This window comes from Neophocaena asiaeorientalis, unplaced genomic scaffold, assembly GCF_003031525.2.
Source record: "Neophocaena asiaeorientalis asiaeorientalis breed wild unplaced genomic scaffold, Neophocaena_asiaeorientalis_V1.1 scaffold54, whole genome shotgun sequence".
NCBI lineage: Eukaryota > Metazoa > Chordata > Mammalia > Artiodactyla > Phocoenidae > Neophocaena > Neophocaena asiaeorientalis.
Genome location: NW_020174938.1, coordinates 2,818,970 through 2,832,111, shown reverse-complemented (window position 1 = coordinate 2,832,111; position 13,142 = coordinate 2,818,970). Strand labels below are relative to the sequence as shown.

The window sequence follows — 13,142 nt, the reverse complement described above, 5'->3', positions numbered from 1 at the left end:
TCCCAAACTTGAGGCCATGCCTATGGGCTCAAAATCTCCCCACAACATTTCCTTTGACTAGCTATTGGGAAGTAACTAAAGCAAATCAAATATGTCCCCTACAGGCTAAGCAGAAGCAGGGTCTGACACTGGCTCCATGGCCGACGTATTAGGTGACCCAAGAGACTTATCAGTTGTTACTCTACAAAATGTGAGTTGTTACTCTACAGATTCCCTGAAAAACTCTGACAATGCAGAACACCCCCCGGAGAGCTTCAAATAGGCTGAGGAAAAATACACTACCATGTCTAAAACAGATAGCTAGTGGGAACCTGTGGTATAGCACAGGGAGCTCAGCTCAGTGCTCTGTGATGACCTAGATGGGTAGGAACTGGGGGGTGGGAGGAGGAGGTCCAAGATGGGAGAGGATATATGTATACATATAACTGACTCACTTCATTGTACAGCAGAAACTAACACAACAATGTAAAGCAATTATACTCCAATTAAAAAAAAAAAGAAGAGTTCTATAAAGTTAGGTTCAAACTTTACATAAAGTTACAGTTCAAAGCTTTGGGGGGTAACACAGTACAAGACCCAAGAGAAACATGATTGGACATGTGGTACCTTGAAAGAGGTATTATAAAAAAACAAACTTGTAAAACTAATAGACAGACCAAGAATAGATGCCTTTTATTCCACTCAGCATCTCTATTTGATTAACCTTTTCCAAACTATGAGGATATAGCTGAGGCTATATTTCCAATTTTATATCAAAAGAAACTACAGTGGAGAGAGATTAACTACCTTGCCACGAAATGGTATAATACAGCAGAAGAACAAACAAACAATAAAAAACGAAAAAAAACCAGTGACCTAGATTCTAGAAAGTCAGAAGACCTGGAACCTAGCCTTGGTTCTGCAACTTATTAGGTACAGTATGTGGCCTTGAAAGCAGTCAAGCATTACTCTTTGAGTCTCAGTTTTCTTATCCGAAAAAAAGGAGGATTCACAAATTAATGTGGGTCAATTAAATAAGGGGTATGAAATGATTTCAATTCTGCAAAATACTGCAGAATGTCCTTGCTACTACTAGGTACACAGGTTTTCCTGGTCTCACTCCAGTGCACTCTTTCTTTGCAATGCATCATCCTGCCAAATAGGATTAGCTGATCCTTTTCAACTAGGAACAAACTATTCTGAAAGGTGAGGTACCAGGTGTTCTAGATATTCCAAAAAAGTACCAAATCTTCAGGTGCTGGGTAACTTCTGCCAGCAAATATCCCTCTTTCATCAAAGGGTATTTCCAGGCTACCATCCTTTTCCAGATCAGTAATGAGCTCTGTATCCACTGGTCCTGATCAGGTTATGGTCATAATAAACACTCCTAAAGGTAATTCACTAGGAAATCTACTCAGTGGAAATATCACTTAGGGTGATATTGCTCTAAGAGTCCTAGATCAGATTTCAATCTGATTCCTCAAACCACTGGATTTAGTCAAGAGACCTGCATTCTAATTGTGGCTTTTTTATTGACTAGCATTGTTACCCTAAGCAAATCACTCCCGATGCCCTCAGTTGCTCTATCATCATAGTGAAGGGATCTTTTACGGCTCTCAAACCTGGCCACTCATTAGAAATCCTTTCTAGATTCCTGGGCCTCACCCCAGATATACTGGATTAGAGTCTCCAGGGGAGGACCATGTCTCTCCCACATAGCATAATTACAGATTATGAATGTCAAGTAAACTCAACCATGTTCCCTCCCATCTTCCCAGGAGTTGCTAGCCCCTCTCACCTGTATTCCATGTTGCTGGCATTCTTACGAGTGGCAGTCAGTTCTACCCCATTCTTTGTCCAGTAGCTGTATGTAAGGGTGTGAGAGTTGGAGGTGAGGTTACACTGCAGGGTGACAGGGGGCGCAGGGCTTTCTCGAATAATGACTTCTTCACTGGTGACAATCCTTGGCTCTGTAATAAGAGTGCACAATGATAGGGAGCCACAGTTCCATGCTCTGCAGCCCTGGCCTGAAAGTTGGATGGGGTAGGTTGGGGAGACTAGAAGAGGGAGGGCAGACAGGACCACATGAGGAATTTCACTTTGCCACTTTGGAGGAAGTCAAGAAAGGAAAAACAATGATTATAAGCAAATGACCACTAGCGCAGACAACAGCCTGAAGACCAGTTGGCCTAGACGTGAAAAGAATGGGAGTATTATGGATGCTTGCACTGGCAACAGTACGCTTTTGAATACCACCATTTTATGAGATAAGAACCACCAACCAATTCGGCTTCAATTAGAAAATCAGGCTCCACTTTGCAGCTCTGAAGACAAAGGCAATTATCATTTAGATAACTAATAAACTTCCTGCCTTGAAACAGTAATAGTTATAATTAGGCATATATGGCTTTTCCCACATTTAAATCTGATAAATCTATGGCAAAACAGCCTGGCCATTAATTATGCAGAAAAAGACAATGTAGATCCTAAAAGCAAATTTCCTACTGAAAGTCTATTGCATTTTCCAAATTTTGCCGAGAGAAAACTGTTAAGGAACCATAAGTTCTTCTCTCCAGCCCATATTTTACTCCAAAGACAAAATTTTTTCAGAATTGCACTTTAAAACACTTTCCATTCTAAGATAATCATAACTAGAATGTGGTATATGTTGGTATGATGGGCTCCTAGAATTTTAGAGCTGAAAGGCCCTTAAGAGTTCAATGAATCCCACTCTTTAAGAGCTAGAAAGGTACAATGACTTGTGCAAGGCCATAATTATCATTAGTGACAAAGCTGGGCCTAGAAAACACATCTGACCGAATTCTTTATCCCTCCTCCTCCAACCCAAAAACACCCCCATACACCTTCCACCCTAGGGCAAGTTATATACTTCAACTTCTGGTTCTACCTGGGCTTAGATAACCTGGGATCACTCATTTGGTATCTACAAAAATAACCTATTTGAGTCAAATATTATAACACATTGAGCAGAAATTTTTTAAGGCACACTATATCAATACCGTTACTGGAAGGTTCATAAAGCACTTTGAATTCCATCACTATATTAAAGTCTTGAAGTTTGTTTACTGTCTTTTGTCGTTATTTATCTTTAATCATTTCCCATGGTTAGTTCTTTTTCTACTTTTGGTCAAACATTTTCAGGTAAAGTCTAAACTAGCCATCTTTTCCAATCCACAATCAGAGGTATTTGCTCTTTTACTTTTTTTCCAATTCTTTCTCAGAAATCCTTGACTAACTTCCCATTTCCCTGCACCTGGCTACTTCCTGTCTGCAACTCTGTAGCAGCTCCCTGCCAACATTTTATAAAGTATAGTGCTGACTCTTAACTCTTGAAGACAAAACTCTCTCCCTTCACTGGAACTAAGCTTTGTTCATTGTGCAGGAAGCAGGAGAGGACAGAGACGTCATGGGACACTTGAAAAATGTAATGCCCAAGCACCTCCAATGTAACATTGTAGAGCTCATATCGTCAAAGAAACTTGTGATAAATAAAGCAAATCCTCAAGTTTGCTCAAGTAAATTGGTTCTAATTATTTTCCAACTCTGGCAAAAGGATAGTGGTTATCTTTCATTCAGCACTGGTCCTTATCCGTAACATCAAACAGGGTCTCTATATACAGATAATGGAGGCATAGCAGCCACTAAGACAGAAGCAGATGCATGTAAACATTAGCGCAGTGGTGTCCCATGGTTTCCAAAACACACTGGACAGAAGCCAAATCCCTGGGCCTTAAGTCGAGCAGAACAGCTGCAAACCCTGCAATGGAAGGCGCACACACACCATCGGCAGAAAGCACCACAATTTCAGGAAAATCAAAACCAAGCAAAAACAAAAGCGATAAAAAGAGAGAACCAGTACTCCACAGAAATTAAAAAAATATAAAGGCAACATTAAAACCCAAACACACTTTTAGGTTTTCACTGAATTTTTATTATTCAATTTTATTTTCTGTCCCATTTGGTACTCGCCTTCTGGTTCTTCCTCTCAGACTGCACTGAGAAAGGGTAAACTCTGAGGCCAAGAGCTTCCAGATGCTTAAATTACAAGGAGGCCAAAGCAAATGCTACTCTTACCTGTGGTGATGCAAATGACCACTGCAGCTCAATGAGATTAAGAAGGTGATGAAAGCAACCTGGTAGACTTTCTGCCAAGAATTCTCAGAAGGCAAAGGAAAGCATTTTTCCCTTAAGATCCAGGAGAGAGTCAGCTGGGAGCAAGTCAATAATTTTAATAGGTTTAAATATGATTCTGCACCATAGGAGGGTTGTGGGGTGGGGTAACCTTCCTCCTGTAATTGCTGTATATGGAAACCAGTGCTAGACCAAGCTCCTTGGCCTCGGTGCCACATCTGCATTCTGCACCAGGATGAAGGTGGGGGTTTTTTATTTCTGATCGAACACTGGTGGTCAAGCATTGCCCATGACAGTCCAAGAGAGATGAACATTTAGGAGAAGCTCAAAAATTCTTACCTGCCACTTACTCCTATTTAGAAGCACTGGTTAGGAGACCCTTACTTACCCTAGCCATCATTCATATGTAGAACATGCTATGGACAGAGAGAGAACCTAAAAACTGGGCACGCTTCTCTTCCTGCCTTACATTACTGCCAGGAGGTCATTTTTTTTTTTGCGGTACGTGGGCCTCTCACTGTTGTGGCCTCTCCCGTTGCGGAGCACAGGCTCCGGACACACAGGCTCAGCGGCCACGGCTCACAGGCCTAGCCGCTTCACGGCATGTGGGATCTTCCTGGACCGGGGCACGAACCCGTGTCCCCTACAACGGCAGGCAGACTCTCAACCACTGCGCCACCAGGGAAGCCCAGGAGGTCATTCTTAGATAGAAAATTTCAACTTCCCCTTGGAGACAAATGTCCTTGAGGGTGCTGAAATCATAAAAAAATCCAATTAGAGTGGAGTTCAGGGTGTTGAAAAAAAAAAAAGAAGCCTGGCTCTCTAAAACAGTTAACTAGCGTCAACGGATTGACGGGGAGGTCTAGGGAGAGTCTGAACTAGCCAGGGTTTGTTTCAACCACATGCAGACACCCCAAAGTTAGGAAGCTTATTTCTAAGTAAACTGGGAGACTGCTGTATAGTCTCGAGATTGAGAGGTAGGTACCCCAAAGCCGCATCTTCTTCTAGCCCCAAGGCATGACCTTTTAACTATGAGTCTACCTGAGTCAGGCTCCTGCAAGTACAAGTACCAAATGCCCAGCCCAGTCCATGCCTACAAACTTCTGCAGAGCTTTGTGGCCGTTTGGGTAATTCTGCTTTTACAAGGAAAGGAGCAAGGGGGCAGGAGAAGGAGGCGTGCAAGGGAAAAAATCGTTAAATAAAAGAAAAATCACTGGGTTAATGTTCCCCATTTTCACATAGACAAGGTTTTCTTTTTCCCTTTCCAGAAGCAGGTTCTCTAATTCAACAGTGCCAACTGCAGCAGCCTCTAACTCTACTCTAAGTCCTCTTCATAGGCATCTTCTGAGTTGCTACAAAGAACAGACAAGTAACTTGCTATTTTCCATAGAAATATATAGATTCAAGGCCCATGTCAGATTACCTCCTGTGTTATTACCAATATCCTCATAAATGTAATTTACTATTTTTCTTTACTCTCTATAAATCTATCAGTTCTTTAAGCCTGAACTGGCTCTAGGGACTCCTACTGAGTCCTTGACAAGAAGGTGAAAAATCCAGAAGATCTTTCCATTAAATGGAGAATGCTTCCTCAACTATAATAAGGACAGATATAGGCTAGAACTCTTTCTGGCCAGAAGCACTGGCTCTGTGGTGGCTTCTCCCTCCCTCTCCTTCCCACCATACAAGCAGCAAGACACTATCCAGAAAGAGGTGGCCACAAAAGCTCCTGTGTCTGATGTCTTACTTGTACCTGCTACTACAGGTGAAGGGAAGGATTCTGAGCCAACTGCTCAGCTCACTGTTACCACACAGAGGAACAGGGTTGGAATTTAGTTTCCTTTTTTAAGACACAAGAAAGGCCAGTGTGAATGGCTTCCAAACTATTTCTGGGGTTGCCAGCCTCTGGAATGATAGTGTGGCAGTGACTGCTGTGCCAACAGTCAGTCATCAGAGTCAAACTATCTGTCAACAGATCCAACTCTGACTTCGAAACAGCATGATGGGGTTTTAAAAAATACTTTGCAGCTTAGAGTCACCTGGCTCCTAACAGCAAGACATAAGGAGGAAATCTCAGGCTGCTGCTTTTAAGAGAATAGGAGACTAGCTGGGCAGGACCAGTGAAGAGTAATACTGCTGCAGTGGAGGGCTGTTATCAGAGAAGCATATGCCACTGTTTTAGAAAAGAAAAAGAGCTAGAACTATGGAAATATCCAAGCTTACATGCCACCCAACAACCAAAACACATCACCACACCACACTCACGGCAACATTCCCATCACAGAACAGGATGACACTAAGTCACAGTGAGGGAAGAGGCTGGGCAGACACAAACTTAAAACCATAGAGGTGAAGGCAGCTACTCAGAGAGCTTCAAACAGATGAACAGAAGAAATAAAAAGTAGTTAGACTGGGGAGAGAAATAAAAATAGAAAGGCACCAAAGAATAAATCAGCAAAAGGATAGCAGAAAACCTACTACAAAATTAAAGTAGAGGGAAAGAAACAATTCAACACTATCCTGGTTTGACTGCCTGGTTTTGTGAGTTTTAAGTGTTTTTTTTTTTTTCTTGTTGTTAGCCTCCCCAGTTCTCCCTCCCCACCTCTTCCCAATGCAGATGATTTTGGACAATCACAGATTTCCCCAAGTTCTTTGTTCCTGAGGAGAAAGACACAGAGAAGGGTTGGGGGATAAGGGAGGTAAAGAGGACAGCAAAGAAGAAAAAAAAAAGTTGCCACAAATATTTTCATACACTACAACCAGAAGGATCGTGGGTTTGAAAAAACGAAGACAAGGGGTGGGGTGAGTGATCATACTGGGGAAGAGGGAAAGGAAGCAGAAGGGAAGGGTCATCGGGCCACCTCTAGTGACTACAGTACTACTACTGTAGGGTGCTGGACTCACTCTGAAGGACGCTTATGGTGGCCTGGGCTCGAATCCATGTTATGGAAGGGTTTTGCCTCAAGTCATTCCTCTTGGGGTCGTTGCTGGCCCTGCACTCGTAAGTCCCAGAGTCCTCCAAGGTGAGCCGGGTTATTCTCAGCACACTCACGCCGTTTGACCCGTAGGCGGTGTTTACGGTGACACGGCGCTTCCGAGCACCGTCCCACAGCTGTCTGAAAGACTCTGCCCGGTTGACTTCTGCGTACCACCACTGGATCTCTGGCGTGGGGCTCCCGACCACGTCACAGTACAGCTCAAAGGCGTCCCCAGTGAGCTTAGTTTCTGACATGGGCGACTTGACAAACCCAGCTAGAGGGAGGGGGAGCAGGAATGCAGTGACAGGCCAATCAGAAAAAAAAAAAGAATCAACAGGTGTTAATAGTAATTTAAAGGAAAGAAAAGAAAAGAAAAGAAAAAAGCAAATGAGCTGCAAAGAACAAAAAGGATTCATTTTTAAACTATAAAGAGACAGTAAACAGCATTTCATACAAGCTTTTAGAAGAAGAACCACCCTGGGAAGCTTATGAAGCAAAGGCAGGCTAATTACAAGCTGGGGCAGCCCAGGTGCTGGCCAGGCAGAAGCAAGCCCACTGGAAAGCGTTTTAGCAATGGGCCCAGCCAGTAGGAATGAGAAAGCCTCAGGTCTCGGGGAAATCTCTTTCCTTAGAGCACAAACCATTACCTTTCCAAACTCAGGCAAGTGATGAAAGATAACCGGAAGTGGCAACAGGTTATATGCAAGTCAGGATCTCTCTTTTGGATGGGTGAACACTTCGTTAGAGATGCAATGTCTTTTATGGGTCACAACAAGAAGTGTTAACTGACCTACTGACACCTTCTTTTGGGAGTCAGAGTCCAAATTTCAACTGAAAGGCTAGCAAATTTCTCTCATGCAGGATCCTATCCTGAATTCAGGTTAGACTTTCCCCACATCCTCTTCTTCCCTGGGCCCATGGCAAACAACCCAATTGTCTGTGAAGCAGCCTCTACCTGAATGCAGACCCTCAGGCATAGGAGAGCAAGACAATCTGTACTTCAGAGTAAGAAATACTATGGGGGTCAGCTCAGGAGTAGAACCAACAGTAGCAGTAACTCAACTCATTGCCAGTGTCTGGAGGGACTATGCCCTCCATAATCCCATAAATTTATACAACTAGAAAATTCTTCTGAAAAGTCAGTCTTAAAAATAACCATGGGATAAAAATAAAAACAAAACAAAAAAATAACCATGGCATTTGACAGGCTCTCTTCACATAATTTAGTTGCCTGGCTTCTAGAGGCCAGATCAAAAAGAATGAGAACTGTACAATGATGAATTAAACTAAACTCTATGGTGAAGGCTAGGCTTCAACAACATTGCCAGGCACTGCCCAGGAACTAAAAGTTGATGCCTACTTCCAACGGCCCATAATTTGCTTGAGGTTACACTTCCATAAGACAAGGTGGCAATGGCAAAAAGAGAGTGAAAAAAAAACTCCAGACTTACTGGAAGAACTTGGAGTGGGGTCCATATCACAGTGCAAGCATACTCTCTCTCACCCATTTACTCCACCACCAAGGGTTCATTCAGCATTTTTACCAATTCAGGCTAAGGTAATTCAGTATCTAAAGTACAGGTGAGAAGCTAAAAGAGGGTACTCTGAGTCACTCTTGGGACCAAGCCAGATCCTCTGCAATGAGCAGAGTGGGGTCAGTATCTACCAACATCAGGTTGAGAATATTTCACAGGAGAGGTATGAATTCAATGGAAGTTTTCCTACAGACCAAAAGCCAAGGATATAATGGGGCTGGCTGAAAATGCAGGTTGCTAAGTGGAAATATTTCTGTTTATATCCATAGAAGTATTTGCCTTTGGAGATAAACTCTACACCAGGGACCTCAGAACCCTAAGGGAGGTACTACACTTACTCAAGTAGAGGTCAAGAACTCCAAATTCATACTAGTCTTTCAATTCATAAAAGATTCAGAGTCTGGGAAGGACAGGAAGCAGTAATTAACAGCCTTAGATTAACTGTTCTGCCTTCAAATGCTACTCTAAACTACCTTTTGAGATGCAATGTCAGTTCCTTGAAAGGAACTAGCTATGAGAGGCCCCAAGAAGCCAAAAAGATATCATTCTCAGATGCAGGGGAAGTTTTAGAATTCCAGCAGGGAGACACCAAGCCCCTGCAAGAAAAGCTGAGCTCACTTCCAGATAAAGGGGTACCCAAGAAGCTATGTTTTAGTCTTACAAACTGCCACCTGCCCACCTGTCAAAGTCATTGCCAACTAATATACAGAGAGAAGGAAGCTGGTTTTGTTCATTTTACTACTGGTTCAATCACTAAAGAAAACTGGTTATCAGTAAATCCCTAGAGAGCAGTAAAAAGTATTACTCTGTTTTAATCATATTCTTGATCATTAAGTGGAAATCACAAATGCTTATTCTCACATTCTCTGTGAACTGGGGGAGTTTATGTCCTCTCGAATGCTGTGATTATGTGCTTGATTATGCTCTAGAAATATGCTGCTAGTGGATCTGTTCTGTATTTTTTCTCCCTTCTTCTGAATTGCACTTCAAAACAAGCTTAGATTTAAGCCTGTTCATCCAATCTACTAACCACGCTAACATAAAAGGAATGCCTGCAAGTATGTCCAGAAACACCAAGAACCCATCCGATTCCAATATAATCACAAATCCCAACACACCACAATTCAAAGGTAGCCGGGAAACAGTCTGAACACAATTCCCCACTGCAGAGAACCAAGAAAGTCACTCAAACTGACACTGCAACCCCTGGACAAGACACTCCTAAGGAAGAAGGAACGCTGATCTGATTTAGTTCAGTTTTCTACTTGCATACAGGACAAGAGGACCAAGTTGAAAATGTCCTTTGAATTAGTAAATTATATGATATATATTTATGCAAACTTACCTAAAAACAAAAGTAAAAATCCCTTAAACACTAACAGACATCTGTGCTCTCTTTGACAGCTATTACTAGTATTACTTATCATCAGACATTATATCAACAGGTAACATTTTCTAAGTATGTGTTATGTGTTAGACGATGTGCTAAGCACTTTTACATGATCTCATTTAATCCTCACAACATGACATAGGTGCCATTATAATCCCCTTAAAGATGTGGAAACTAAGGCCCAAAAAAGTTGAGTACTTTTCCCACAGTTATAAGCTAATAGTGAAAGAGTCTGGACTGGAATCCAGGTGTGTCCAAAGCCAAAGCATGGTCTCCTAACACTTTCCACAACTGCAGTCAATGTGCCTCACCGGGCCAGGAAAGTTTTTTGTAGTTAAAGTTACAGATATTTTTGTCACCACTTAAATGTAATTAATTAATAATTTCTGGCTATGAAAAGTCAGGACCCCTCCACTTGAATGTGCAGCACACTACAATCACTAACTCCTTAAAATTATAATTCTATTAAAGAATGGAGATAGACCTGCACAGAATCAAAGAGGTCCTAAAGCAATTCTTGTTGAGTGTGTGTGTGTGTGTGTGTGTGTGTGTGCGCGTGCGTGTGTGCATGTGCGTGTGTGTGTGTGTTGGGGAAGGGGGAGAGAAGAGTGAGAAAACAAAAGATAACCGGTTCAGAAGCAAGACTTCCCCATAGTGCTGATGATTCCACCACTCTTCTCTTGAAAAGCCTGGCTTCATAGGAAAGAGTTTAAAAAAGACATTACAGACAGTTCTCTGGTGGTGTGGTCAGTGGCCAAATTAATAAAGGGCAGCACCTGAAATTTTTATAAAACTTAACAGTTTAACATACATTCAATCTGTTGTTAAAAAGAACTAAGATCCTTCTTGTGGTAAATTTAGTAAGCCTATCTAGAAACAGCCTATCAATAACACTTTCTTAAAATTAAATATACTTCCAGACAATGGAATATTATTCAGTGCTAAAAAGAAATGGGCTATCAAGCCAGGGAAAGACATGGAGGAACCTTAAATGCACAAAGCAAATCTAAAAAAGGCTACATACTATGATTCCAACTATATGACATTCTGGGAAAGGCAAAACTATGGAAACGGCAAAAAGATCACTGGCTGCCAGGGGCTAAGGGGGAGGTGGGATGAATAGGTGGACCTCAAAGAATGTTTAGGGCAGTGAAACTATTCTCTAGTAATAATGGTGGATATATGGCATTATACATTTGTCAAAACCTGTAGAAGGTACAACACCAAGAATGAGCTGTAACGTAAACTACGGACTTTGGGTGATAATGATGTGTCAACGTAGGTTCATCAATTGTAACTAATGTACCACTCTGGTAGGGATGGTGTTAGTGGAGGAGGCTGTAAGTGTGCGCGTGGGCAGGGGATATGTGGGAACTCTACTTTCTGCTCAATTTTGCTGTAAACCTAAAAGCACTCTAAAAAATAAAGTCTATTTAAAAAATTAAATATACTAACTGAAAATACTTACAACTATGTACTCAGATTTATTTGCCCTTGGGATTGAGTGTATCTGACTGCAGATAATTTTTTTTTTTTTTTTTTTTGGCAGTACGTGGGCCTCTCACTGTTGTGGCCTCTCCCGTTGCTGAGCACAGGCTCTGGACGCGCAGGCTCAGAGGCCATGGCTCACGGGCCCAGCCGCTCCGTGGCATGTGGGATCTTCCCAGACCGGGGCACGAACCCGTGTCCCCTGCATCGGCAGGCGGACTCTCAACCACTGTGCCACCAGCGAAGCCCTAAAATTTTTAATGATACATAAGTGCACAACTACCTTTGAGCAATGAGAATTCAGTTTTGCCCAGAGAAGCTAAGTAACATCCACCTATGTTGTGTTTCTGATGCAAGCACAGAAAACACAGGGCTCTTTTCTAGCCTATAAATCGTCTTAAACCTTGAGATCACCCTGATCTCCACTAGGCTATCTTTATTAATGCCCTCCTAACTCCACTGAACAGAAATCTCCCAGCTTAAGGAAAAGAATCTTACCTAGTACAGGAGGAAGTTTCATATGTGTTCATCACATTAAGTACTCGAGGGCAGATATTACATTTATGGGTAAAGTAACCACATAATTTATCATCAAAACGAGAACACTTTTAAGAAGGAAAGCGATGTTATGAATAATTTTGTTGTAATAGGCACAAACAGAATTATGATCACCCTACTTCGGGAAACCTGGAGGTGTTGTGTAAGATCAAGCAATTAGAGTGGAGTTATCCCAGAGTAAAACTCTAGGTCAATTAACTTCCAGTTCTAAACACAGTATATTTGTGATTTACAAACTTTTCCCAAGAACGTTGAGCAATAATTAGAAAAGAACCCCTTTGATTGTTAAATAGCTATGTCTCAAATTTAAATGTATCTAGTCCTACAAAAGCACCTCCAAATTCCTTAGTTTTTTTTGTTTCCCTCTATCAAAACTGATAAATCCTCAACCCCATTCTCCAACCATTATTTGGTAGCTATGCCACCCTTGGTTCAGATAATTTTCCCATTAACCAGAATCTCTTGCCTTACTGTAAAGTATGCAGTATATAATCAAACCCTACTGCCTTGATTTCAAAAGACAGTATACGAAGATCAATGAACCCTAGTATTTGAAAAAGGTAGCTCTCTACTTACTAGTCTGAAAGTATTATCATATCTAGCAAAATTATAAACCCTGCTACAGAATAGGCCAAGATTGACTCTCTAGAATGTGTTATCAAGTACTCTCTGATAGTGTTTCAAAAATGAATGCCAAACTGCATGGTAATAAAATGCTAGACATATCAATTTAAATTGTGACTTTAAAAAAAGCATAAGAATGTGTAGAGGGTCTTCCCTGGTGGAGCAGTGTTTAAGAATCCTCCTGCCAATGCAGGAGACACGGGTTTGAGCCCTGGTCCAGGAAGATGCAACATGACACAGAGCAACTAAGCCTGTGTGCCACAACTACTGAGCCTGTGCTCTAGAGCCCATGAGCCACAACTACTGAGCCCGCAAGCCTAGAGCCCATGCTCCACAAGAGAAGCCCACGCACCACAACGAAGACCCAACGCAGCAATAAATAAATAAATAAATTTTTTAAATGAAATATTGTATAGAAATCGTTCCATTTAATAACAT

General features: G+C 41.8%; 1 protein-coding gene across 1 annotated transcript in view; it reads right to left on the bottom strand.

The window, feature by feature from the left end:
- Nucleotides 1-7,540, bottom strand: part of NPTN (neuroplastin) — a 32,447-nt gene extending 24,907 nt beyond the window's left edge. The window contains exons 1-2 of the mRNA XM_024761709.1: nt 7,036-7,540; nt 1,778-1,949 (exon numbers count right to left, since the gene is read on the bottom strand). Coding sequence (XP_024617477.1) covers nt 1,778-1,949; nt 7,036-7,525 — 662 coding nt within the window. The 5' untranslated portion in view covers nt 7,526-7,540. The remainder of the gene's footprint in view (nt 1-1,777; nt 1,950-7,035) is intronic.
- Nucleotides 7,541-13,142: the final 5,602 nt, after the last annotated feature.